Source organism: Ricinus communis, chromosome 9, assembly GCF_019578655.1.
Source record: "Ricinus communis isolate WT05 ecotype wild-type chromosome 9, ASM1957865v1, whole genome shotgun sequence".
In the NCBI taxonomy this organism is placed as follows: Eukaryota; Viridiplantae; Streptophyta; class Magnoliopsida; order Malpighiales; family Euphorbiaceae; genus Ricinus; species Ricinus communis.
In genome coordinates this window covers 8,007,785-8,033,508 of record NC_063264.1, presented here as the reverse complement: position 1 = coordinate 8,033,508, position 25,724 = coordinate 8,007,785, and the positions used below count along the sequence as shown (strand labels likewise).

General features: G+C 33.7%; 5 protein-coding genes across 7 annotated transcripts; 4 read left to right on the top strand and 1 right to left on the bottom strand.

Moving 5' to 3' along the window:
• Positions 1–453: 453 nt before the first annotated feature.
• Positions 454–3,090, top strand: LOC8260784. Its single transcript, XM_002522929.4, has 2 exons — positions 454–696; positions 2,548–3,090. The coding sequence occupies exons 1-2, from the start codon at positions 537–539 to the stop codon at positions 2,829–2,831; spliced, it is 444 nt and encodes a 147-aa protein (XP_002522975.1). The 5' UTR covers positions 454–536; the 3' UTR covers positions 2,832–3,090.
• A 1,890-nt stretch (positions 3,091–4,980) lies between these two features.
• Positions 4,981–9,166, top strand: LOC8260821 (probable folate-biopterin transporter 4). Its single transcript, XM_002522928.4, has 7 exons — positions 4,981–5,284; positions 5,957–6,084; positions 6,683–6,904; positions 7,205–7,669; positions 8,061–8,258; positions 8,353–8,490; positions 8,665–9,166. The coding sequence occupies exons 1-7, from the start codon at positions 5,204–5,206 to the stop codon at positions 8,924–8,926; spliced, it is 1,494 nt and encodes a 497-aa protein (XP_002522974.1). The 5' UTR covers positions 4,981–5,203; the 3' UTR covers positions 8,927–9,166.
• Positions 9,167–9,738: 572 nt separating this feature from the next.
• On the top strand, positions 9,739–12,165 carry LOC8282922 (vacuolar protein sorting-associated protein 22 homolog 1). The gene is made up of 7 exons (XM_002522927.4): positions 9,739–9,876; positions 9,984–10,094; positions 10,386–10,521; positions 11,195–11,349; positions 11,482–11,589; positions 11,676–11,765; positions 11,896–12,165. Exons 1-7 carry the CDS (start codon positions 9,826–9,828, stop codon positions 11,995–11,997), a joined length of 753 nt encoding a protein of 250 aa, XP_002522973.1. The 5' UTR covers positions 9,739–9,825; the 3' UTR covers positions 11,998–12,165.
• Positions 11,554–13,836, bottom strand: LOC8282921 (fatty acid desaturase 4, chloroplastic). 3 transcript variants are annotated; one of them, XM_048379601.1, is made up of 2 exons: positions 12,862–13,836; positions 11,554–12,457 (listed from the first exon to the last, which is right to left on the bottom strand). In XM_048379601.1, the coding sequence occupies exons 1-2, from the start codon at positions 13,720–13,722 to the stop codon at positions 12,440–12,442; spliced, it is 879 nt and encodes a 292-aa protein (XP_048235558.1). In that variant the 5' UTR covers positions 13,723–13,836; the 3' UTR covers positions 11,554–12,439. The 3 variants fall into 3 exon arrangements, with proteins under 3 accessions (XP_048235558.1, XP_048235559.1, XP_002522972.1); XM_048379602.1 differs by having other exon boundaries at positions 11,554–12,081; positions 12,862–13,835; XM_002522926.4 differs by lacking the exon at positions 11,554–12,457 and having other exon boundaries at positions 12,479–13,827.
• Positions 13,837–23,979: 10,143 nt separating this feature from the next.
• LOC125371166 lies at positions 23,980–25,724 on the top strand. The gene is made up of 3 exons (XM_048379693.1): positions 23,980–24,309; positions 24,440–24,580; positions 25,491–25,724. The coding sequence occupies exons 1-3, from the start codon at positions 23,980–23,982 to the stop codon at positions 25,722–25,724; spliced, it is 705 nt and encodes a 234-aa protein (XP_048235650.1).

Here is a 25,724-nt window from a genome sequence, read left to right as displayed (position 1 = left end):
CAATATCTAGATCCAGAAAATGGATGCTGACACTATGTTACTATTTCAATATTTTCTTTTGTTTGAATTCAGTGATGCTTATTTGAAAATATTTTATATATCCATTAAGCTTCAAAAATAAAATTAAATCAAGCTTTGATTATAATTGAAATTTAGAATTTTTAAAATGAAAATTTCAACATAGTAACATTTCAACTGAATTAAGATTACACCTAGTCAATTATTTTTCATGCAATTTAAAATGAAATTTCATAATAACACAATTAAATATTAAATTGCATGCAACTTAAGAAACGACAGCCAAGCTGATTGTCGTTTTCCCCTGCCAAACGCTTGTTATTCACTTGTCGTAACCGACAAAGACTGTTGCCTGACTGTTGACTAGTGAAAACGGTCTGTCGTTCCACCATGAACAAGATTCATTTACCAAACATAAAAAATTAGCAGTTATCACACACATCATCACTATAATCCCATCCCCAAAGCTCAAAAAACTGCTCTGTACGCACTTTGAAACCTGGAAGAAAGCAAAAGCCATGGAGTCACAGTCACCGACAAGAAATGTTATGATGGGTTTTTTGATTATAATACTGACGGTGTCAACTGTGAAAGCTTGGACTGGTGAAATCCATGGAAGAGTTGTTTGTGATGTGTGTGGCGATTCATCTATTGGCCCTGAAGATCATGTCTTAGAAGGTCCTCTCTCTCTGTGGTTATCTAATTGGTATATATATATATATATATATATATATATATATATATATATATATATATATATATATGTTTTCGTTAGTTAAATTTGTTTAGTGGGTTTTGTGGTTAGACTTATAATCGTTCATAGGTCTTGGTGGGTGAATTATTATTCTTTGTTTGGTAGTTATACTGATAGATGTTTTCGAATTTGTTTAATTTGGTTAAGTGATGGGTATTTGTGCGTTTCTCAATGCAGCTAGACAAATTTACTTGATTTGTCATTGGGAAATTATGAAACTTGTCTTTGTTATTTGATGTTTATAAACTATTTGTAACATTACTGTCCTTGTGAGTCTACACAGTGATATCCTTGAGGATCATTTGCATAATTAGACTTATTAAGGTTGGTTGTTTATTAGATTTTATTTTGTGAATTGCACTGGAACTCTGACACAAGGCTTAAAGTTCATGCATTGGGGAATTCAATTTCTTGTTCATTTTCTTAAATCTTCTATGTTGGTTATTATCGTTTTTTCTGCAGTTAGATATGTGGCCTGAGAATTAAATGCCAGTGGTTAAGTTAGGGGGCTTCCAATCTCTTTCCACCCTTCAATTGTTATTGGTTTGTTTATGAACTCTTATGTATTTATATCAATTGCCTTTAATTTATGCCTGAACTGAAAAATGTACATAGACAGATTGAATTGTAGAGGAAGGAAGGAAGAATTTGATAACCATTTTTTTTCAAATATTTGTAGTTATCTGCTATTTTGCTCATGTGGCTTATGTTGCAAATTCTCATGGTGTTCTAACTCATGACCAAAAGCTGAAACTTACTTGGGATTCTGGTTGATGGGTTCTATATTTGATGTTCAATAACATTTGTCTTAATGTTGACGTGATCAGAGCAGGGTAGAAACTAATTTCAGGCTATGATGAATATTCAAGTTTCTGCATTTATTTTTTAGGCTTAAAGTTGTTAACTTTTCAAAAAATGTTGAAAACTCATTGTTGCAATGACGAATTGACAACATTGTAAAGAAGAATGAAACTTGATGAATTTTTTGACATGGACTTAAAATTGCAATGGTTATAAACAAAACTTTGTCAATCTTATTAGTTAAAATTGCAATGGTTATAAACAAAACTTTGTCAATCTTATTAGACTGCTTTGTTATGATGCTTGAGAATAAGTTGTTCAAGGAAAGATGCTTGATTTATTTTTTCTGATATATCCGTCCTGCTTAAGTTGTAAAAATATTTTGATAATACTCTTAGAAGCTTTGCCAAAAATATAAAAAATGAAAAAAAAATACAAATATAATATAGTAGAAGGCAAACAAACTACATTTTAATTTAAGCTGATGGAGTGTTAGGCTATATTACTTAAGTTCTCTTGCCACATGGCTGCAATTTATGTGAGTTGATTTGGCAGAAAATGTTCTTCCTCACTATTGAATTTCCTTGGAAAAGGTTGGGGGTTGAAATCCTTGATCTTTCTGATTTATTGCAGTTGAATTACACTAATTCTAAATTTGTCAGTATATTTGGTTTAATACAGAGCTTTATTGTGTGGAGTTTATGTTGGCTTTGTGGTTCATTGCCATGGAGTCCCCTATTGACTTAATTCTGGTGATTTGTTGTAGTTTCCCTGTAGGCTGGGTATAATCATGGAATTCATGATGGCTGTATTTGTGTGAAATTGGAAATGAAGTATAATAGATATTTAAAATTGTCAACTGCTGGGTATATGATGGGATTTGAAATTTATGAAGTGAAAACGAATTGTGTTTGCAGTATGTGTTTCTATTCAAAGAGAAGCAAAATCTTATGGTTTTTCTTGTTCTGATGCAGGTGCCGAAGTAGCTGTTCTTTGCATAACAAAAGCTGGGGAAGTTCTAAATTACCAAGCATTTACAAATGCGAAGGGGATATACACTGTGGCAGAGACCATGCCTGAGAGTGACCGTTGGGATGCATGCTTGGCACGGCCTATTAGTAGTTTCCATGAGCACTGCACCCATCTGGGGAATGGAAGCACAGGAGTGAAGTTTACTTATAACCGTCCATCAGGTTATTCTCACGCTGTCAAACCATTTGTCTACCGCCCTGCAGAAGTACCTACATACTGCATTTAGATGCTACACAAGATATCATGTAAATTTGATTTAAAAGTTATGCATATTCTATCTGGAAGAAATTAGGGAATAGTAAGTTCATGTTTTACATAAACATGTGCATTTTGATGGCCATGTGCTTGTATGTGGTCGATAAATACATAATTGCCAGAAAAATTATCCGGTTTGTTTAACCTATGCTTACATTCAGAAAGCTTAGTGAAGCCAAACTCTTGGCTTCATTCTGTGTTATTTAAGCATGTATTCCCCATTCTGCATACTTTCTTTTCTTCATGTGTCTGACTAACATTCTGATGCTCTTATGCTAGCGATGGATAATTTTGAGAACAGATAATCTCAAGTGTTGTATGTAGATTGAATTTCTAGCCTGAGTAATGCTTTTCCAAGTACTTCAACTTTGTACTGAGATAAAAGAAATTTGTTTTAGAAAAATGATTTGAGAGAATTGTAAGGTTGCAGTCTTGCTGATGAATTTGAAATGGAAGCCTCTCATTATTATTATTGACAACAAGAACTTCCAGGCAAGTAAAGCTGTGCATTGGAACATAGTCAGTTCTTTTAACCGTTTAGTGAATCATCAGAACAAATGAAAGAACTTTTTTTTCTTTAAATTAAAATTATTATTATTTTTTTTTTTCCAATGAGTTGCATAAGGTTATTGGTCTATGTATATACATATATGTACAACACATAAAATATTTTTGATATGTAATCTCTAATTCTAACGTCAGAATCATAAATATATGTGACATGTGTCACCATTTCTGACAACGTATAATTTTTCTTAATATCATTTTATTATATAATTGTATAAGAAAGTTCTACCAGAACAATTATTTATTTCAAGAAAAAAGATCGTGCACTTTTTTAGTTAGAATGTCCTCGACGCGGTTGAATCTTTTACTTTTCTTTGGTCCCAACATGACTCGAGATTAAGGAAAACTAAAGTATAAAGTCCTCATTCATGCTCTTGCTAGTGGCATAGATTGTAATCGACGATTAAGGAAAAAATATGAGGGTCATATCTGGATTTAAAATGGGCAAACTAAAAAAGTGCCCCTTCTAATTCTAATAAAAGCAATGAAAGTATAAATATGCATATAGCCTATTTTTAATGTCTAATGCTTTTATAATTAATATATCTAAATGTAATAAATATAAAGATAAAAGGTATTTATATTAAATTAGTTGTTTCTAATAGCTTTAAATGGATTAATTATTATAAATTAATATATAAATTTAATTAAATAGATTATTAATAAGACCGGTAATCTTTAACACAATCTGTTTATCTGGCACAATCCGTAATTAGTTTGAATTTGTGATTAATTAATTAATCACCTTTAAAATGATTCTAATAAAATCATTTATTTTGAAACAACATCATTTGTATAATAAAAATGATTTCAATTTATAGTTAAACATAAAAATAAAATTTAGGCCAAATACATATTTAGACACTTGAATCTAGCCGTAGAGCTTCTCATAGAAATACAAAAACGTATCGCCCAATTCCTACAATCCGGCCTGAACCTTTGGGTAGGCTCGGCAGGATCAACAACAATAGCTGCACGGAGTACGGTAGAATTCCTCGGTACGGTCATTCGGGAAGTTCCTCCGAGGAAACGTATCAACTTGTATTCTTTATAATATTTAAAAACTTTTTGACATATGAATTCGTTCAACACGCCTACGTTTATTATGCATAGGTATTTTAAAGTTATCATAAAATAAAATTTAAGTGTCTATCAGATTAAATTGAAAATTAGAAAGTGTTTCATGGGCTATAAAAATATAATTTAAGTGTTTGTTTGGTTAAATTAAAAGTTAATATATTAAAAAAATTAAATCATCATAATTTAGATACTTAAAATTTATATTCATCTTTGATAAACTCTTTATATTTTATTTTAATAAAAATTTATAATAATAAATAAAAAATTAATTAAAATTTTATTTCAAGAATTATAAAATTATTTTTTAAAATAAAGAATTTAACACCTATAAGAAAATAAATAGCGGTAATGATCTTATAAATTCAGTTTTCTAACACTAACATTCGTTAAAGTCCTATCAGCGACAGTGGGTCCATGGATCTGACTTGGCAAGACTCGGTAGGTTAACGAGACGTATCAGGTAACACGACAGCAGCTCCATCAACTGCGACACTCTCAAATAACGATCCTATAAAAGTCAATAAACAAGAAAACTTCAAATAAACCGTTGAAGCAGAGAAAATTTCGGACAATCGAGAAAAAAAGAAAAAGACTGAAAATTCATTTGTTGTAAATGCATATACATGCAACAAGAACAGGAGAAGTTTTTTTTTTAAATAAGTTTTTGGATTTTGGTTATAATTTAAAGAGAAGAAGATGATAGGATGGATAAAACAGTTGAGAAGATCTTTTGGTGCTTCGTTTCTATGGCTCATTTGCTTGATTTACTTCACTCAGGTATTTAAATTTGTTGGGGTTCACATTGATTGAATTTTGATTTTCTGGGTTTATTTGAGTAATTGGTTGGTTCCCTTTTATTTATTTATTTGTTTATTCAGTCATTTTTTGTATTTGAATTGTTGCTTTTGGATTCTGGGTTTTGGAGGATTTATCAATTTTTATTTATTTAATTATTGGTTTTGAATTTGAATTCTATCTCATAATGATATTGTTATGAATATTTGTATGTTGTGTTACTTTTGAGTATATTTCTGCTTGTGTTTGGTGTTTCGAGTTTATGTTTATTTCTTGTCAAAGTATATGAATGGCCATTTATTAGTTTGGTTAGAGTTCTGAGTTCTTCGTTTCAGGCCTTTGAAAATTATAATTTCTTTGCTGACAAACTAAGTATTTTTCTAATGTATTAGCCAAATTAAATAAGCTCTTTCTATACAGTTGTATGATCATAGATGATATACTAGTATGGCATTCCTATATAAATGTCTGATTAATGTTGTAATTTGGTTTAATTCGTCATATTTATGCTGATTTGTGCTACTGTTCTATTTTATTCCTAAAGTTTCTATTGTGGCTTGGAGTTTACTATTTTCTACATTTGAAATTTAAAAAAATAATTTTAAAATTCATTTACTTATTCTTCTTTGTTATATTTTTGAAATATGATTCTAGGGTTTCAGATCCTTTGTATGGACAGCCGTTTCCTACCACCTAAAAGACAGGCTTAAGTTGTCACCCTCAGCCTCCCAGTTTGTGTCTTCAGTAGCATTCTTTCCATGGAGCATTAAGCCATTATATGGGTATTCTTCTTTCTTGTGCCCATTACTTGGTATTCTTCTTTCTTGTGCCCATTACTTACTCATGTAGGGGAAAGTGTAAAACTTGCTTATCACCTCAGAAATCTACTCAGAGGCCTGCAGCTTTGGACAGCATGTTTGCGCTTTTGATTTACAGTATACTTCTGTATGAGGTCAATACTAAAATTAAATTTGTATCCAAAATTTAAATGAGGTCTTGTGTGGTATTATTTTAATGGAAATGAAAGAACTCCATCTGTTTTCAATAGCAATATTGGATAAACATAACTTCTATTGCACCACAGAAAATTTTTCAAATATTATGCTTGGTTTTACTTATGATTTTCAGGCCATCTTAGATATCTCAAAAACAGGCTACAAGAAACTAAATGGATCCTTTTTAAACAGAAAGTTCTATGGCATGATCATGCACCACAAACTAATTCATCGAATTATCATTTGAAGTATGCATATGGATATACTTGTATATGTTTAATTGTTCATGTTGTTGGTCCCCAACTTAAGCAGCTAGCTTAAGAAATCTGTACTTTTTATCTTATTCAATTTTCTATTGGATTCTTAACTTATATTTGGCTTGCAGAATTGTCTCCGATTGCATTCCCATTAAGGGAAGAAAAAGAATACCATACCTAGTAATTGCAACTGTGCTCTCTCTAGTACCATGGCCTGTTCTGGGCTTAAAGTCAACCTTAAGAAGTTCCAGATGGCACCTCATAATATTATTGACGGTGCAAAACTTGGGCTCTGCTATGGCAGATGTCGTGGTAGATGCAATGATTGCTGAGGCAGTGCGGTTTGAGCGGTATGTGCACATGTCAAGTCTCTTTTCCATTTCCATATCCATTTTTAGCATCCTCACTGTCAATAGAATAATTGGCAAGAAAAAATAGTGTGCGCTTACTGTGAAAATAGGGTTGTATTAAGGTACTTTTCTATTATCAGTTAGTTTGTGATGCTAAACTCACCCAAAGAAGTAGATGGCTTTATTATGTATTGCTACTATCATGCGGCTGACATTGACGCATGACATATGGCATATTTTACTGATTGTGTGATGAAATCTTCTTAAGAATACAACGTACTTATTGCTGCCATTGAACAGGGCCTCATTTGCAGGGGATCTCCAATCAATATCTTGGTTATCCATGGCTGTGGGTGGAGTATGTGGCAGTTTATTTGGAGGATATGCATTAACCAGTTTACAGATTGATACTATTTTCCTTCTTTTTTCTGTATTGCCGGCAATTCAGTTATTATCGTGTGGTTTTGTTGAGGAAAATTCTGTAGGCAGTAAAGTTTTGCCTGAGTTTGCAAGTTCTACAAGCAGCTCCCATCTTGAGAATGGAAATGGTGTTCTTCTGGATGAAGATAGTTTCTTAGCAAAGAAGTCAAATAGAAGTACTTCAAGAAGAAAGAGGAGCCAAAAGAATAACATAAAGAGGATAGATATTAGTTCTAACTCACATAATCTTGAGAAGGGAAATTCCTTAGCATTGGGTTGGCTGCATTCTTTGAAAGCGGCCAGTTACAGTTTGTTACATGCTTTTAGGCAGCCAATTATTTTGAGGTAACGAAAGATCTTAAATTGCTCAGTAATTTGATCGTCAAATATTTCAAGGTCAAGTGAAATGTGACATCTTTAAAGTTATTGCCATTTTTAAGGCCATAACAAGATTATGGTTGTCATGCCAAGATGTGATGGTTAATGGGCCAGATAGTCTGCACTCAGAGTTATTGTCAGAATGTTAGATCAGCTTTATGCTTAAGTTTTGTATCAGGTTTAATGGTAGTTTAGACATGCTTATTTCAGTGTGTCAACCTATCTAGCTGTTATGTGGTCCTTTGATATTAAGTTTGAGGTTTTAATTTCCTTATATGTTAGAATACTCCACTTCTACATTAGTTATTTCTTCTAATTATATTTTTTTTTGCCTTTACCTTGGTCTTGGGAAGACCAGACCAATGGCTTGGTTTTTCCTAGCACATGTGACTATGCCAAACCTCTCAACAGTTATGTTCTATTACCAAACCGAGGCCTTGAACTTGGACGCATCTTTTCTGGGGACTGCCCGTGTTGTTGGATGGTTAGGACTCATGCTTGGGACCTTCACTTACAATCACCAGTTGAAGAGAATGAAGCTGCGGAAGATTCTCTTGTAAGCACTTTGTGTTGCAGAATGTATATCCTGTCAAAAATGGCCCTTCTTCATCAACTTGATTAGCTTAATACTGCTTTATCCTGCTTTACAGGTGTGCTCAAATTGGGCTGTCTCTCATGAGCCTCCTAGATATGGTCTTAGTGTCTCGAATGAGTCTTGCCTATGGAATTTCAGATAAGATCATGGTCCTTTGTGGGTCTGCCCTTGCTGATGCAATCAATCAATTCAAGTATGTTTAATGTTTGCTAAGTTCTTGTTTTCTTGCTTTAATAATTTTTAATCAACTATGAACTTTATTCTAAAAGAATGACACATACAAAGCCGAAATTTCATGTGTGCTTGCACATTTGCATAATCCACATGCATAGGCAAACCAATTGCTAATCTGGCCTTGTTTCTGCAGGTTCATGCCATTCCTTATTTTATCTGGACAGTTATGCCCTCCTGGAATTGAAGGAACTCTGTTTGCCCTCTTTATGTCGATTAACAACTTGGGTTCCACTCTGGGATCATTCACTGGTGCAGGACTAGCTTCATTCCTGAACCTCTCATCAGGTTCATTTGACAACCTTGTTTTGGGCATTGCTATCCAAGTTCTTTGCACTTACATTCCAGTTGCCTTACTATTCCTGATACCAAAAGAAGCTACAGGGATATCAGCATAGTCAGGGATTCATCCTCAAAATAGAATGCAGTTATTTAGCAGTAGAAAAATGAGATAAATCTTTTCGCTGATATTTTTTTGTCACTGTCGATTAGCGGGTGAAATATACAATTATAGAGCTACTCTGATTTGTAATTCTCAGTTTAGATCTTTGAGTACAGTGATATACAATGTATAAGACCTTGTAGAACCAATCTAACTATACTGGTTCATTTTGAAATACAAATTTTGTTTACTGTCATGATCTGATAGACTACTGCATCACTAATGTAAAAGTGGACTGGCTGGCTTCTGAGAACTCCCAGTGCTATGTTTTTGTCCAAGAATATGATGCAATATTTTCTTAAGATGATGTAAATGGCAACTGCTTGTTACTGGTTTGTGCTTAACGGGATTCAGATGGACAGATTGGACAAGTTTCAGTCCAGATTCTGATTTTGAAGCAAATATAATTTGCAATGTTACAAGACTTAATATTTCATTCATAATTATCAAATTTTACATTTGTTTTCAACATTGATTTTATTTCAATATGATAAAATATTACTCACCTTTTTGTTTCGAGATTTGGCTAAAACTACAGTCAATCTCCAATCCAGCACTCCTTTTATTACAAGAAGATAATTATATTTTTATTTTTGGTCCATATGTGAAGAAAAATTGATAAGATAATTATAAAAGAAATGCGAAAAGAAAAGTGCGGGAAGCCAACTCTTTATCAGAGCCAGGTTTCGATCCTGGGACCTGTGGGTTATGGGCCCACCACGCTTCCGCTGCGCCACTCTGATTGTTGATACATTTCCAGTAATAATATAACTATAGATGAATTAAGCAGAAGTTACAACAATTAAATTCCAATTCCAATCCCACAACAGAAGCATCAATCTTTGCGCTAAAACAATGAGAAGGAGACCTGGAATTGGCGGGTTACAGACAGCTGCTGCTGCTAGGGTCTGTTTCTTGTTTATTTGCGTTTTCTTTGATTACTTAATTCTTATTATCGATTGCTGACTTTTTTTTTCTTTTTCTTTTTGATTTGTTGAAATCATATATTGAAGGATCAATATCGATTACTAGGTGAAAATGTAGCCAAGTTAAGAACTGATCTTATGAAAGAACAGCTCTCCACTTTTCGCTCTCAGCTTGAAGAATTTGCCCGTAAACATAAGGTCATCCTTTACTATATTCCAAGAATTTAAAATTTGTTTTTTCTTTTTTCTTTTTTCTGTGTGTATGCGTGTGCCCTCTTGCGTGATTATTTTACGAGTACTCTTATTGATTAAAACCCTCGTTGCAAAAGTTGGATTTTAATAATTTTATCAGTGTTTTTATACTGAGTGGGCTATTCTGTTTAATTATTGACTTTTTAAAAAGTCAATGCTTTATGCTTTGATATAATTCATGATAAGAGATGGTTTATTGTTTTATTGCATTGAAACTTGATATATCGGTTGCTGCAGAATGATATTCGAAAGAACCCGACTTTCAGGGCTCAGTTCCATGAAATGTGTGCTAAAGTGGGAGTGGATCCTTTGGCCTCTAATAAAGGTTTTTGGGCGGAGCTGCTAGGGATTGGTGACTTCTATTATGAACTTGGTTTGTGCATTTCTTCATTCAAGTATAGTGCTTTAATTGTTGAAAAATTCTTTTAGTTTTAGTGGATATGCTAATGTTTGAAATCTTATGCTTAACACCTGGTTCTGAAATTTAATAATGAGTACAGCAATGCTTATGCTAAATTAGGAAATGTTTCTGTTTCTATTGACATTAACTAATGCTTGTTGCGGATGTATATCATTGGTTGAGACCATGATAAACACTAACAAAAGAAAAGAAGTTTGAATTACTTCACAACTAATTATTTTGTTGAATCTAAATTATCTGACAAGTCTCCAATCCCTTCCCAGAATTAAAGACAAATGAAAGTTTTCTAACATTTGCATCTTGTGAATTCGCTACGAAGTATACATGCCTTAGGAGGTGTCTCAGTTGACATCAAAATTTATTGGTTTAAACCAAAGGTTATTTAGATATTATTAAATAAGAAACTCTCTAAAATATTGCCATCTGTTCTTTTAAGTACAAAAGAATTTTATGGTAAAGATTTTTGTTAGTGTTTATGGAGCTGTGGTTCTCTGTTCCGGAAGTATTATGCTTAATTGCTGTTTTGCTCTCCCATTTCTTATGCTCCATTGAAAGTTGCTCGTTCTTAATACAGCGTATAGAATAGTGTAAGATGTTTATTGAATGCATTTACTTGGCTAGACAGGAGTACAAATTGTTGAGATTTGCTTGGCAACAAGACCTCACAATGGAGGTTTGATCAACCTGCAGGAACTCTGTACTCTTCTTCGCCAGAAACGGAAAAGTGATCGTGGAGCTGTTTCTGAGGATGACTGCTTGCGTGCTATAAGTAAGCTTAAGGTTTGTAATGAAGGCCACTATGGATATTTGTCAGACTGACGATATATAATTTTTTAGTAACTGAAGTAAATATAAGGTGCTTTATGGAGGAGGTATTCTTTAAAGTAATCAAACCACATTGATCTTTCTCAGATATTAGGGAATGGTTTTGAGGTAATTTCTGTTGGAAAAAAAAAGCTTGTTCGATCTGTTCCAACTGAATTAAACAAAGACCATAACGAAATTTTGGAGCTGGCTCAGGTTTTTCTACTTTCCACAGCTTATATTTTATCATCCTTGATCAAACAAGTATTTACATTGCATTTTCAACCTATGTGTTTGCATAGGCTCAAGGCTTTGTGACTGTTGACGAGGTAGAGAGGCGACTTTCTTGGACATCTGGCCGTGCTATTGATGCCCTTGATACTTTATTAGACGTAATTCGCTGGCACCATCTCTGATTATCCATTTTCAGTTTGCCTTTTTTTTCTTTTTTCTTTAATCTCTAGTCCTGTATCCTGAACAATAGGATTCATGGAATTTATAAATCCCTGTTGGTTGATGCAGGAGGGTCTTGCAATGATTGATGATGGCCATGGGGATGGAAAACGCCGCTATTGGTTCCCCTGTGTGTCTTCCATATCTTCTTCAGTAGGGGCTGATATTTAACATGGAGCTTTCTCATGCACATTGCACTTGTACTTGAAAAACATAAGGTGCGAAAGATAATTTGAAGTTACTTTATTCTTTCACCTGCGTGAAAGTAGAACTAGCAATGTAAAATGATTTGAAACTGCAAACTTCACAAGTTAATACAAAAGAATCACTTTCCGTCAACATTTGTGCAATTTCTGAATTTTAATGTCGAGTATCCAAGCATAGGTGCCTCCAATTTTTTACTCTTTATTCTTTTCTTGTGGCTGATATCCTATGAAATAAGAGTGGTGCAAGTCCTCTTATTTTAATTTGCCCCGTCTTTTGAGGAAGTTCTCCAACGGGGTTGCCATGTTTGGGTCTTTTCTTGGCCGTTGTATTGCAGCCAAATTGATGACTTTGATACAAAAAGTTTTACAGTGCGCCCGTGCATGCATGCATACGCAGGTCTTGGATATTAAACAGAACGGAAGATCTATAAATCATGGAAATTATGTAGTATTGAATTTAGCAAATTTGTTCATTTATATATCTGGTGAACAGAGAATCATTTCTATTGAGGAGCTAGTTCCTTCTCTGAGGAATTATGCTTTATTATTCAAATTTATTCACCCTTTTGAAAGAGGCAGATAACAGAATCATACTACTGAGAATTCAAACCTGCTATTTTACCAATATGATCTTAACGAAATCAATTTGGCAAACTGGAAAAGGCTCGAATAAGGCAAATAGCGATATCTTCCTGCAAGTCTGGTAAACTATCCTATGCACATTGCAATAAACCTTGAAATCTATGCTATATATTTTTTTTAAAAAAATCATATGTACTTCAAAACAGAAAAATTATTAGCGTGCAGTAACTTGAGAAGAGGTTTCAACCTCTTCAGTCCAGTCAGAGGTAGGCTCGCTCCAAGACCTAGGTCGCACACCATGCTGAAAAAACAAAGCCATCTCTAGTGCCTCAAAAACCTTCTGCTTATCCAAAAATTCATTCCAAACTCCACTTACTATGCAGTAATTGTTGTTGTAAGGTGGCCGATGATGTGCAGCATGCTGTGTACGCGAAACCAGCAATCCAGCATCCTGCAATGCCACCACTAATGGTGGCAACTTGCTCTTAGTGCCATGAGCCCAAGCATGAAACTGCTGGCTAAACATAATACAGACAGAGCACACACTAACAAAGCCATGGATTACAGGGTCATTACAGAGTAGGTCTATAGGCAACACGAAGAATGCTACTGCCCTTGCTAGAGCATGTAAATTGTTAGCAAATTGGCGTCTGGTGATTGTCCATGGCCACTTATGATGGCCTTGAAATGCATCAATTTGAGTTCCGACGATGGGTGTTGATGCATCACCATAGTTATCTATTCCCCAGTGGTAGACACCAGAGCCAAGGTCAGCTAAAATGTACCCAACATAGCCTGCTAACATGGGTTGGAGCCATATATGCGAATCAGCTGCAGCCAATATGGCTTTGGCTAGGGAAATGAGCACAGTGGTGCACCCAGTTGCTACCCATATCCGGTGAGACCATGTTGATTGCAGACTAAGGTCATTAAGCACAGGAGAGACAACGGGTTTAACCAAGTTTTGTGGGTTTACAACAGGTTCAATTGTTGGTTTGGGCTTGGATTTGGTGGTGATGGTGGCTGAACATATCACACGTATGCGGTGGCTCGAGGGAACATGGACTGGAGACCTTGTAAGGCACTCGTGATGGGGTAGGATAGACATTGAGAAATGCCTAAGAGAAATCAGTGCCGGTTGGTTTCAGGAAATAATATATACCAGTCTAAAAGCAAGAAATCGTGGCTGTAATTAGAGTTGGGGAAGTCTTGTGGAGAGATTTGAAAGTCTATGTTGTGGTGTTTGTATGAGGTGCGTGGGATTGTACAGGTCGCTAGTGCCTCTCAGCGAGTGTGCATCTCTCAATTGGTTAAGCTTTTGTTTTGGTAGCCAATTTGTTGTTGAATAGTGGTCTCGTTGCAGCTAGGCCACGGTCCGATTCAAGTCTAGATCTGGTCAAAATCGGGATCGAATTCAAATCCGTCTAGAATTAGAGAGGGACTAATTGAGAACTAGTTTTCTCAGCTAGATCGATAGTTTTGATTCTAATCTATAATAAAAAATAAATTACTATTAATTAATTTTTTTTACTTTCTTAAATTGGTTGGAAATAGAATCGGAACCGACCGGTTCGGTTCCATGTGTCATGCAAGTTTACAAATCCTAGCTATGCCTAATTGCAACATTATAATAAGTATTTATCACGTAATACATAACTGAAAAGCATTGTCTAGCATATTAGGTAAATTCTCTTAATTATTTTTTAAGAAAATTTCTTATATAACTCAAATTCATTGAAGTTTTTCAGTTAAAAGAAAAAATAATTATATTGTTAGTGAAGGTTACACTTTTAAGGTAAAAGGCAATGAATATGGACCCTTGATTGAAGTATGTGAATGATGTTCACAAGCAATGCCAAAAGCTTAGCAAATTGTATTATTCTAATGTTTGATATGCACCATACAAATATGTGTGTGTGTGTGTGTGTCTCTCTCTCATTCGCGGTTGTGGTCCATTGCCCTAGTTTAAATTCATATATGTGGAACTATTGTGAGCCACTGGAACATTTCTTCTCTCCGCAAGTGGGTGAGAGAAAAGATAACCTTTGAGCAGGAAGAGACTACATAGAGAATTCCAAATATCAAATACTACTCAATTAGGTGTTAGTATGTTAAGTAAGAGAGAACTTAATATTTAATTTCTGACATTAAATATCAATGGAAAAAAAAAAAAAAGTAAAAATCTTCTTGGTTCAGCAGAGGTAGGAATTCACTTTGAAGCAAATATTTTAAAAATAAGAAATTAAGGAAAATCGAAAATACATATAATACTTTATTTTAAAGTAAATTGAAAAAAATTTAAATACTAGAATTTTTATTTTAACTTATTGTTTGATTTTATTAATAAAATAATAGTAATTAAAAATAAAATAATAAAATAATAAAAAATAATATAACATATATTTTTATAAAATTATATATACAACAATTATTATATATAAAAAAATATTTTTTTTAAATACTACTTAAAAAATTTATAAATTTATTATAATTAAAAGTTTATTTTCTAATTTAGAACTGGCCTATATTGGGATCTAATTCTTTTATAACTACATAAAAATTATTTCTATCTAAAGTATCATCCTAAAAAGATTTTACTGTATATTTAAGCGTAAAAGTGAATTCATTTTTAAAGTCCAATTTTAATTTAATAAGCACTCTCCTATATTTATTATACTTGTGAAAACCCATCATATTTTGGAGAAAGAAAAGAGAAGAAAAAGAAAGAAGACCATCATTTGATATTTGTGTCTATTGAAAAACTAACAATGGTATGAAGACCTTTGAAAGTCCTCCACTTGATTTTTTTTTAATTTTATTTTTTTAATTTTTTTTTCACAAAACTCATAATAGTAGAATTGTGGTAAAAATGACTAATAATGGTAAGTCAGACTAGTTACATTTAATGAGTGTTAAAATTAAAATCTCATTGAATAAGAATCAATAACCTTATATACTGAATGAACAATACTTTTTGAATTATTTTACAAAGAGACCCTAATCTTTCTCAAATAAATACTTATATTTGATATTTAAAATATAATGAAATTATTCATTCACAAAAAATATATAGGTTATAATTTGATTTACAACAGTAAATTTAAAGATATGAAACAATTTACTTTTAACATTGTGTTTGACATGAATAAATTTCTTAATTTTTTATGGAGTTAGTTTTAAAATTCAAATTTAGCACATTTAATATAATTAGAATTTCATTTACATTTATAGAATTAGTTAGTTATAATGATGCCAGATTTTATCAAATCTGATAACCAAATTCCAAATGAGTTTTATATTCATGATTCTTTTTCCTTATTATGAGAAAGATACACTTAATTCAAATATTCTTTTAGAGCTTACCTATATTTTGCTATATAATATTATGTGAATAAACTTTCTTAGAAAAATATTATCTTTAAGACAATATGCATATATAATTATTTAGTGTTATTAATCTGTTATAGTTTTAAGATTATATATTTATAATGTTACTTGATTTATTTTGCAATATCACACGGGTGATTTATTTAGTATTAAAATAAAAATATATATAATAACAGTATTGAGCCGAATTGAATAAATTTAAACTTTTTATTTATATGATTATAATAATTCGAAAGAGAATGTAATATTATCTTTTTCCTTTTCCCAAATTCAATTTAAAGACAAAATATTAGGTAATGGCATTCGGCTTAGAATCTACAGACAAAAGTATACATAAGAAGACTGTCACCTAAAAGAACAAAAGAACAGTGTCACTTAGCAAACGACAATTAAACTAAACAACGACGTGAGAGTCATGAAAGAATTCAGCACTTACGGCTTACCTCTTGGAAAAATAATATATAGATGGCATGTTTTAAATCATATGATCTTCTTTAGTGTTTCCAAAATGTGATGCAATGAGTTTGAAACTATATCAAAAAATAGGGAAATTTTTGTCATTATTCATCTTTGCAATGTTACTGTAATCTTAACAATTTATCATCTTTCAAACACAAATATTATATAAACTATAATATTTAATTGATCTAGAATTTCATGTTTTTCACCATTAAATAAAAGGAAGAGAACATACGTTGATCCGTGTTTAAAAGAATGTGATTTCTCTTCCTTTTCTCTTTATTTCATTGATGAATACTCTAATCTTTTAGTTTTGTATTTGCTATAATTTTTTATGATATAGGTAGAGAGAAGACCAACTCTTATTTATAAACTAATGGTGGCTTTCCATCAAAGCACCAATGGTTATAATTCTTCATGTCATAATCTTTACTAATAGTTATAACTATTCAATTCACAACCTTTTCATTAACTAATAAAATTTAATCATTAATATCTTATTATAATTATATAAACCATTAATTTCTTACATATTAATCTATCAATTCATACTTGACATATTTTTCAAATGCATAATATTTTAAGTAATAATTTTAGCTATATTGTTTTGGTTGCAACTCTACTTAAATTGATATAATTTACAATTGCATCCTAAAGTTCTATAATTTTTGAGTTAACTAAATTTTGATGAAATGTGTTAATCTATTCCAAATAACATACTAATTTATTTTTTGAATGATTTCCATACAGATTTGATAGACTAGTTCAGTAGAGTCTATTATAAAACTAAAATGATCTCTTATAATTTATATGTATTTTTATATTTAGCCTGGTAAAGTTTAATTTTGACCCAAGTAAGAATTTAACTTTAATAGTTTGATCCTACTAAATTCTAATGTCTACAAAGGTTTATTTTATTGCTGCAATCCCACTGATTTTTATATCTATAGAAGTTTTGCATCTTCCAAATTTCATACTATTAAACAACTTAAGTTATCTTTACTTTGAAATGAAAAATAAATCATGAGTGGAGCAAATGATTAATCCAGAAAAAATAATATATTAAGATTATATACTGAAATTGAACAATAATTTAAATCATGGACCTTTAGGAAATAAGTACAAATATATTCTATATAGAGGTAGATGGCACTAAGGCAAAAAAAAAAAAAAAAAAAAAAAAACTAAAATTAGGGCAAAAACATATTTCATGAGTATCTAATTTGTAAAAATTATTTAGAGTATTTAATAAACCTGTTTTGTTGGTTCGATTAGAAAAGGTTTTCCGATTTCATATTTCTTTTCAAAATAAACTAATATTTCTTTCAAATATTAATTGGATCAAATTGAATTGGTTCGATTCATATTTGACTATATGTAAAAATAAAAAAGGATAGAGTTGTCACAAATGACGCTATCCATTTTGGCTTAGTATCTATGAAGGATGAGACTCGCTCTGGCTTGGATCTATCTCGATATCATTAATTAGGAGCTATCATGTTAGGAGGTAGTCACCTAATTTTAAACCTAAAATCGACTCGACCTCTTGCCAAGGTGATTTTATAATAGAAGGTTGTTGCCATTTACAGTGCTTAATTTCTTAAATTGTTTATTAAAACCTAAATGTGGTTCTACCATGAAATGGCATTAGCCTTAAATGTGGTCTTAAAAAATGATATTATTTGAACCAATTCCTTTTTACCATGTTCTTTTATGCAAATTTCTTTTACTGGAAACGCATTGACATATTTTTCAGACCTTAACTTAAAATCAATTGGTTTTGGCTTGTGCTTATATACCTATTGGGTCACTCCATCTAATACCAATTGGTTTTATAATATATTTAAACAAAAAAAAAATCAGCAATTTTAAATTATTTTCTAATTAGAAAGATTTATTTTCTTTATTCATAGACTATTAGCTACATAATAGAAAATAATCGTTTCTTTATTTTCACTATAAAAATAGATAAAAATACTTGAATTCTAGATTTTCAGGGAAAATATAAACAAGTTATTTATTAACCAGGCCACTTTCTAATAATTAAAATGGAAGATTAAGAGAAAGTTAAAGATCTGAGCTTGTGTGAGTAGGTAATAATAACATACAGAAGCAAGATTTCCTCTACCCCTATTGCAAACATCTAGCTAAGTACCATTTGTCCCATTTATCAATGCTTCAGTACTCTAGTTTATAAATTATTAGCTAATTACAAATGATCATGAGTATATATATAATTCAGAAGGAATAGGCAAGTAACTTAATAGACATTATCTCTTTCTTTTTATCAACAGTTTTACGAATTGATATGAAGGGAAGGGAAGAAAAGACAGTATGAATTCTTCACTTCCTCTAAACTTCTTATACATCATCATGTCGCCATCCTCCTATTTTTAATATGGAGAAACATGTTATTTTTGTACAACTTTTCATGATTATTTAATTTGTGATTTGGTTCTTTGCTTTGTTCTTTACCGTAGAAAATTGAAATGATGAATTGGTTGTTTATATGATTCTGATATCTTTACAATTGATTGTATTGGTATTTATATACACATATACAATGGTACCCTATTCTACTTGGTTGCTTTGGTATCTCTGTCCAATGTCCCTTTCTTCTATGGGAAAGGTTGGAGCGGCCTTCCCCTGTCACAGGGATGGTTGCTCTCTTTCTTCAGGGCCTGTGATGAGCAATCCTGCATAGGCTTTTCTGCCTGTGCAGTGTCTGAGGCCATATCTACTTTATTTCTGCTTTCAACACTCCCCCTCAAGTTGGGTTTGTAAAGGTTGATTGAACACATCTTGCTGAGGATGGTCTGGTGACTACTTTTATTTAGAGCTTTTGTAAATATGTCGGCCAACTGATCATGACTCCTGACAAATAGAGTTTTAATTTCGCCTGACTGTACTTTCTCCCTGATGAAGTGACAGTCCACCTCAATGTGTTTAGTACGTTCATGGAATACTAGATTGGATGCGATATGCCGAGCAGCTTGATTATCACAGTACATCAACATAGGTTCTTTATGACCAATCCTCATGTCGAGGAGCACTTGTTTGATCCAAGTGAGCTCACTTGCCGTGGATGCCATGGCTCTATATTCTGCCTCTGCGCTTGATCTTGCCACTACACTTTGCTTTTTACTTTTCCATGTTACTAGGTTTCCTCCTACGAATGTGCAAAAACCTGTTGTTGACTTTCTATCGCTGCTTCCTACCCAATCTGCATTAGAGAAACCAATTATAGTGTTAGAGTGGTTATTTTTCATCCAAATACCTTGACCTGGAGTGCTTTTGAGGTATCTAAGAATTCTATCAATAGCATCCAAGTGGCTGGTACGAGGGGCATACATAAATTGGCTTACCATACTTACAGCATAGGAGATATCAGGTCTAGTGACAGTTAGATAAATTAACTTCCCTACTAGCCATTGATAATGTCCTATGTTATCTAATGGGTTACCATCTTCTAAGTTAAGTTTGACATTAGTTTCCATTGAAGTGGACGTTGGCTTAACTCCTAGTTTCCCTGTTTCTTTTAAGAGGTCGAGCACATACTTTCTCTGAGATAGAAATAGACCTTTTTTGTGATTTGGCTATTTCTATTCCAAGGAAGTATGACAGCTGGCCAAGGTCCTTGATGTCGAATTCCCTTTTTAATTTTCTCTTAACCTTTTCAATTTCTTCGTTATTGTTACCAGTTATGATGATATCATCAACATCTACTAAGCTAATAATGATGCATAAGTGATTGTGTTTAATAAACATTAAGGAATCTGAAGTACATTTACTGAAATTAATATTAAGAAGGAACAAGCTCAGCTTGGCATACCATGCTCTTGGAGACTGCTTTACACCATAAATTGCTTTGTTTAGCTTACATACCAATGACGAGTCTGATGTGGACTTGTGACCTGGGGGGAGAGTCATGTAGACCTCCTATTCTAAATTTCCTTGGAGGAAGGCATTCTTTACGTCCATTTGAAATAGAGTTCAACCTGAGTTAGTGGCAACAGATAATAAAATACGAATAGTATTCATTTTTGCTACAGGAGCAAAGGTTTCCTGATAATCGACACCATAGGTTTGAGTAAACCCTTTGGCTACTAATCTGGCTTTATATCGCTCGATTGATTCATCACAGTTAAATTTTATCTTGTAAACCCATTTATATCCTACATGTTTTTTATTTGATGGTAAAGGGACAATTTCCCAAGTGTTATTTTTTTCTAAGGCAGATAGTTCTTCCTCCATGGCCTTACACCATTTTGGGTTAGTGTTGGCATCATAGAATGAGGTGGGTTCTGTATGTGCCATAAGATTTCCTAGATAGGCTTGATAGTTATGGGACATGTGATCATAAGTGATGAAGTTGCCAATAGGATACGATATCTTATGGGATACGTAATCCTTTAACCTGACAGATGGTCTAATTATTCGAGTGGATCGTCTTAAGACAATCTCTTCTTGTGGAGGTGCAATGTCCTCGCTTCTGGCAATAGTTTCTCCCCCTGAAGGGATTGTCCTTAAGTCGAGAGGAGGCTCCCCCTCCAGATGAGGGTCCTGACTGGAACTTCTGAGATCTGAAAAAGAAAAATTATGCGGAAATAATGTGGATGGCCCATGAGAGTGTTGAGGTCGAGTACTGTGAATATCATGAGGTTTGTAATATGGTTCGTATTCCAAAAAAGTAACATCCCTAGAAACATAGATTTTGTGAGTGAGGGGATCATAACATTTGTATCCCTTCTTGCCTATGGAGTAACCTAAAAAGATGGTTTTGGCAGAGCTTTTTTCAAATTTGTGAAGACACTTAATGTGAACAAAAGCAGTGCAACCAAAAATACGAGTGTGCCCTAGCTCAATTTTTTGGTTTTTGAGAATTTCTAAGGGGCTGAGATTGTGGAGTCTGACACTTGGAAGACGATTAATAAGATAGGTAGCAGTAAGGAGAGCATCGGACCAAAAAATAGAGGGAACGTTATTTTGAAAGAGCAGAGTGCGAGTGACATTAAGCAGGTTCCTTTCAGAGACCCCATTCTATTCAGGGGTATTGATGCATGTAGTTTGATGAAGGATGCCTTCCTTTTTAAAGAAGTTTTGAAAGTGTTGATTTATATATTCTGTACCATTGTCAGAACGAAAAGTTTTAACTATCGGTGTATTGAGTTTTAACAAAGTGAAAGAATTCTTGAAAACATGAGAAACTTCATTTTTGTCTTTTAATAAATAGACCCAAGTTGTGCGAGTGAAGTCATCAATGAAGGTGACAAAATACCTAAAATGATTGTAAAATGTGGTAGGGCCCTGACGTCGATGTGAATTAATTCAAATCGTTTTTCAGAGGTACGAGATGAGAGATGAAAAGGGAGACGAGTGTGTTTGAAAAATTTACAAGTCTCACAGTGACTGGAATTTAAATTATAATAGAATAATGTATTTAAGATAGAGTCGGATGGATGTCCAAGACGTAAATGCATTAACATGCTCTGATCGGCTATTTTAGTAGGCACAAAATATTGATTGGTGGAGTTCTTAAGATAGTAGAGACCATTGTCATAATATCCTTCACTAATCATCGTCCCTGTAGTGCGATCCTGAAACATAACAGAAGAAGGTGAAAAAATAACATTGCAGTTGAATTCATTAGTGATTCGTCCAACAGATAATAGATTAGATTTAAAATCAGGAATAAATAAGACATTATTTAGATGTTGGTTGAGTAATGTAGTGTTACCACTACCGTGGATTGGAGTTTTGTGCCCGTTAGCGATTGTCACATGTTGAAATTTTTTTTCGGGAAAGAAATTTTGCAATTTCATGAAATCCCATGTCATGTGATCAGAGGCACCGGAGTCAATAATCCAATCAGTAGAGCAGTGAGTTAATTTTGTTGGAACAGAATTAAATGATTTAGATACCGAAACTGACCCACTGGGCTATTGATTTTGAACCAGAGCCTGGATTTAAGATAGTAGTTGATTGAGTTGAAAGGAGACTGTCGGGTTAGATCCATGGCTGAGATGGGTAGGGTCAGATCCATAGCTGAGATGGGTAGGGTCAGAATTGGGGGCAGCGGAAAGGCGGGTCAGGTCGGGTTGCTTGCTGCCGGGTCGGGTCATGGAATCTGGTCGGGTTGCAGTTAGGGCAGGTCGGGTCATGGAGTCGGGTTGGGTTTGCTTTTCTAACCCGGTATATACACCCGACTCTCTTAACCCTATTTTATAACCACTCCCGCTCCCACTCTCGACATGTAACCCTTCTCTTTCTCTTCTGCCGCCACCCCATTTCTTTCCTCTGCCCCCTCTCCTCACTCCCCAGAGCCTTCCCACCCCCGAGATGGCCGCAAATGTGGGTAGAGGAGCCAGCAATCATCGCAGGAGTGACCCTGCCTTTGGCAGTGGTCACAGCGCGGGATGGTACTCGGTCCTCCTCTCGCGAGGGCTGGTTCTCGACGGATGGTGAAGGCTTGGCTGTCGATGAGGTTGGGGAGAGGGTTCATTGTGCTTCTTCGAGTCTCCTCGTGTTGTATGTTTGCTATTACAACGTCAATTTTGGGGAGTTCCGCTCCGAGGAGGTTCTGTGATCCCAGGTAGGTATATAAGAGATCCTGTTCCGCTCGTCTCTATATCTCCTCTGGGTCGTTTGATGGCGGAAGGTAATTCTGCAACTCTTCCCACCTTGTGAGTATTTCTGTTGCATATTGAGATGAGCTTTTAGTCCCCTGTGTGATTTGTGATAACTCTTGCTTGAGTCTGAATATGTGTGCGAAGTTGTGTTGGTGCCCGTATAGGCTTTGCATTTTGTCCCAGATTAATTTTGATGACTCCATTAAAATACAGAGTCTGGAAATCTAGGTTTCCATAGTGTTTGTAAGCATTGACATGACCAAATGGTAAGTCGTTTGCCATTCTTCCATTCTGTCTAGTTCTTCCTCTGTTGAGGCCTCTGGCCTTTCTAGCTTCGGCTGTTGCTTGGTCCCAGTAATGAACCCTAGCTTTCTTCTGCCGCTGAGGCCAATGTACACTGATTTCGACCATTCGAAATAGTTGGAATTTCCTTTAAGTGTTATGTTGGTTAGTTTGTCATTTTGAGACATGAATAAAAAAAAATGGTAAATGATGGGTACAGGTTAAACCTGCTCTGGTACCATCTAGCAAATTGAAATGATGAATTGGTTGTTTATATGATTCTGATCTCTTTACAATTGATTGTATTGGTATTTATATACACATATACAACGATACCCTATTCTACTTGGTTGCCTTGGTATCTCTTTCCAACGTCCCTTTCTTCTCTGGGAAATGTTGGAGCGGTCTTCCCCTGTCACAGGGATGGTTGCTCCCTTTCTTCAGTGCCTGTGATGAGCCTGTTACTTTATTTCTGCTTTCAGCATTTATATTTTAGTAAATACGTACCTATCATTTACTATTTATAGTTGAAAATACTCTAAGCGAGTAAATATTTGTTGCCTATATAAACAAAGGGAAGAGTGTACGAATCTTCACTCTCGACCATAATGGCGAAATCCAATTTTTCTTGGTTAAAAATTCTCACCATCTTCATTATGCTCTTCATTTTCAATACAGAAGCAGCTAGATCACCATCTAAGAAGCAGAAGTTTGAATCCATGTTGTCCATGGAAGTCCTAAGGCCAACGTCTCTCAGCTATCTCAATTCTGATATTTCTGATATTCTGCCAATCTTTGTAGGAGACATCTCGTATGTAAACAACACGATTACGTGGAGTGCTTTTTGCTTCCGACAGAACGAAGCTCGGTTGGAGTTCCACAAGCATCCTGCCAGTAAGTATGGCGGGTGGCACACTTCATGTCAAGTTACTGGGAATGTATTCTCAATATCTTTACGCTGCATGTTTGAAAACTAGTACTGATTGAAGCTTAATTTAATTTCTTCAGCTCTCATACTTACAATTTTTCATTTCCTTTTTTTTTTCTTTTTATATTTATATTAATCAGGCTAGCAGTCCTCTGGACTTGTCCTGTGCGGATCTTTATATCTTTTCAACTCCATTCGGTATTAAACCCGATTACTTTTTTAGACATGGAGAGCATAAAATTGAGTTTGAAGAGTGGGAAGGAGAAGCTGAGTATGAATACGTAAGCTTCCAGTTGCTCTTCTATTTCATTTTCTTATTTATCTCTTGTAACAAATTAGGAGGGTTAAAAGGTTGAAAAAAACTCACATGAATAACAGTAGAAGTAAGAAAGAATACGTAGAGAGGACAAACTAACAAAACCCAGCAATGCAAAAAATCCAAAGAAAGAAGAGAAGAAAAATGGTTGACAAAGGGAAGATGGGTAAAATATATTTATATACCAAACCTATATATTGGTGACAATACTTCATTTTATTTTTTATTCAACTTTTTAAAATAATAATAATAATATAAAATAAATTAAAAATTTTAAAAGTAAAATATAATATCTTAAAAATATAGATATTCAATTGATAATTATCTATTCTCGCCTTAACGATACTAAAAAAGTAAAAGTTAGATTATTGAAAAAAACAAAGTAAAATTATGTTAACATTTTGAAACAAAGCCTAAAGTTAGGTGACAGCAAGGCAATTTATTTTAATAATTATCATAATTTTCTATACAATTTCAATATTATGTCTAAATTTATGACAATTAATTTAAGCTGACATAATATCCATTATTAGTATTACTTTGATTATTACTTAGACCAATATGATGAATTAGCAAAAAGAGCAAAGCTAGTCATACTTTATGTTATTAGGCCTATTATTCTTTTATCATATTACTCCAATTTTAATAGAGATGTATATGCACTACACACATTCACTTTCTAGTTGTTTTGCTGATTATGGAACTTGAGTTGCATTTGTGATGTTATTTTCGATGAAATCAGGTTAAAAACAGGGGACTTTCAGTTTTCGGTATGCCCACAGGACTGCACGATACTATTAGAGCACTAAAGGGTGTCGAATTACTGTTTGAAAATTTCTGATGAGGGAGAAAGTGCAAATATTGAATTCCTGAAGGAGCAAATGCGAGTTAACTTTGAGACACGTCCTCACCCTTGGGTTACCCCCAATAGCAATGCTGATGATATTGAGTCTGGAGATTTTCTTGCACTGTCAAAAATTCGTGGGCAGTCTGGTGGTTTTGAGACTTTGGAGAAGTGGGTCACTGGAGCTTATGCTGGTCACCCTGCTGTTTGCTTGACAAATCCTGATGGTAAATTATTTGTTGCAAAATCAGGACCGCATAAATGA

What these genes read in the sequence shown, in the direction of transcription:
- LOC8282922 (XM_002522927.4), top strand. Translation starts at nt 9,826, where the DNA reads ATGAGAAGGAGACCTGGAATTGGCGGGTTACAGACAGCTGCTGCTGCT. An exon ending in GTGCTATAAGTAAGCTTAAG is followed by an intron (nt 11,350 to 11,481) that starts GTTTGTAATGAA and finishes GATCTTTCTCAG; the next exon opens with ATATTAGGGAATGGTTTTGA. An exon ending in AAATTTTGGAGCTGGCTCAG is followed by an intron (nt 11,590 to 11,675) that starts GTTTTTCTACTT and finishes GTGTTTGCATAG; the next exon opens with GCTCAAGGCTTTGTGACTGT.
- LOC8260821 (XM_002522928.4), top strand. Translation starts at nt 5,204, where the DNA reads ATGATAGGATGGATAAAACAGTTGAGAAGATCTTTTGGTGCTTCGTTT. An exon ending in AGGCAGCCAATTATTTTGAG is followed by an intron (nt 7,670 to 8,060) that starts GTAACGAAAGAT and finishes TGGGAAGACCAG; the next exon opens with ACCAATGGCTTGGTTTTTCC. An exon ending in AAGCTGCGGAAGATTCTCTT is followed by an intron (nt 8,259 to 8,352) that starts GTAAGCACTTTG and finishes CCTGCTTTACAG; the next exon opens with GTGTGCTCAAATTGGGCTGT.
- LOC125371166 (XM_048379693.1), top strand. Translation starts at nt 23,980, where the DNA reads ATGGCGAAATCCAATTTTTCTTGGTTAAAAATTCTCACCATCTTCATT. An exon ending in CATGTCAAGTTACTGGGAAT is followed by an intron (nt 24,310 to 24,439) that starts GTATTCTCAATA and finishes TATATTAATCAG; the next exon opens with GCTAGCAGTCCTCTGGACTT. An exon ending in GAGAAGCTGAGTATGAATAC is followed by an intron (nt 24,581 to 25,490) that starts GTAAGCTTCCAG and finishes GAATTCCTGAAG; the next exon opens with GAGCAAATGCGAGTTAACTT.
- LOC8282921 (XM_002522926.4), bottom strand. Translation starts at nt 13,722, where the DNA reads ATGTCTATCCTACCCCATCACGAGTGCCTTACAAGGTCTCCAGTCCAT.
- LOC8260784 (XM_002522929.4), top strand. Translation starts at nt 537, where the DNA reads ATGGAGTCACAGTCACCGACAAGAAATGTTATGATGGGTTTTTTGATT. An exon ending in TGAAGATCATGTCTTAGAAG is followed by an intron (nt 697 to 2,547) that starts GTCCTCTCTCTC and finishes GTTCTGATGCAG; the next exon opens with GTGCCGAAGTAGCTGTTCTT.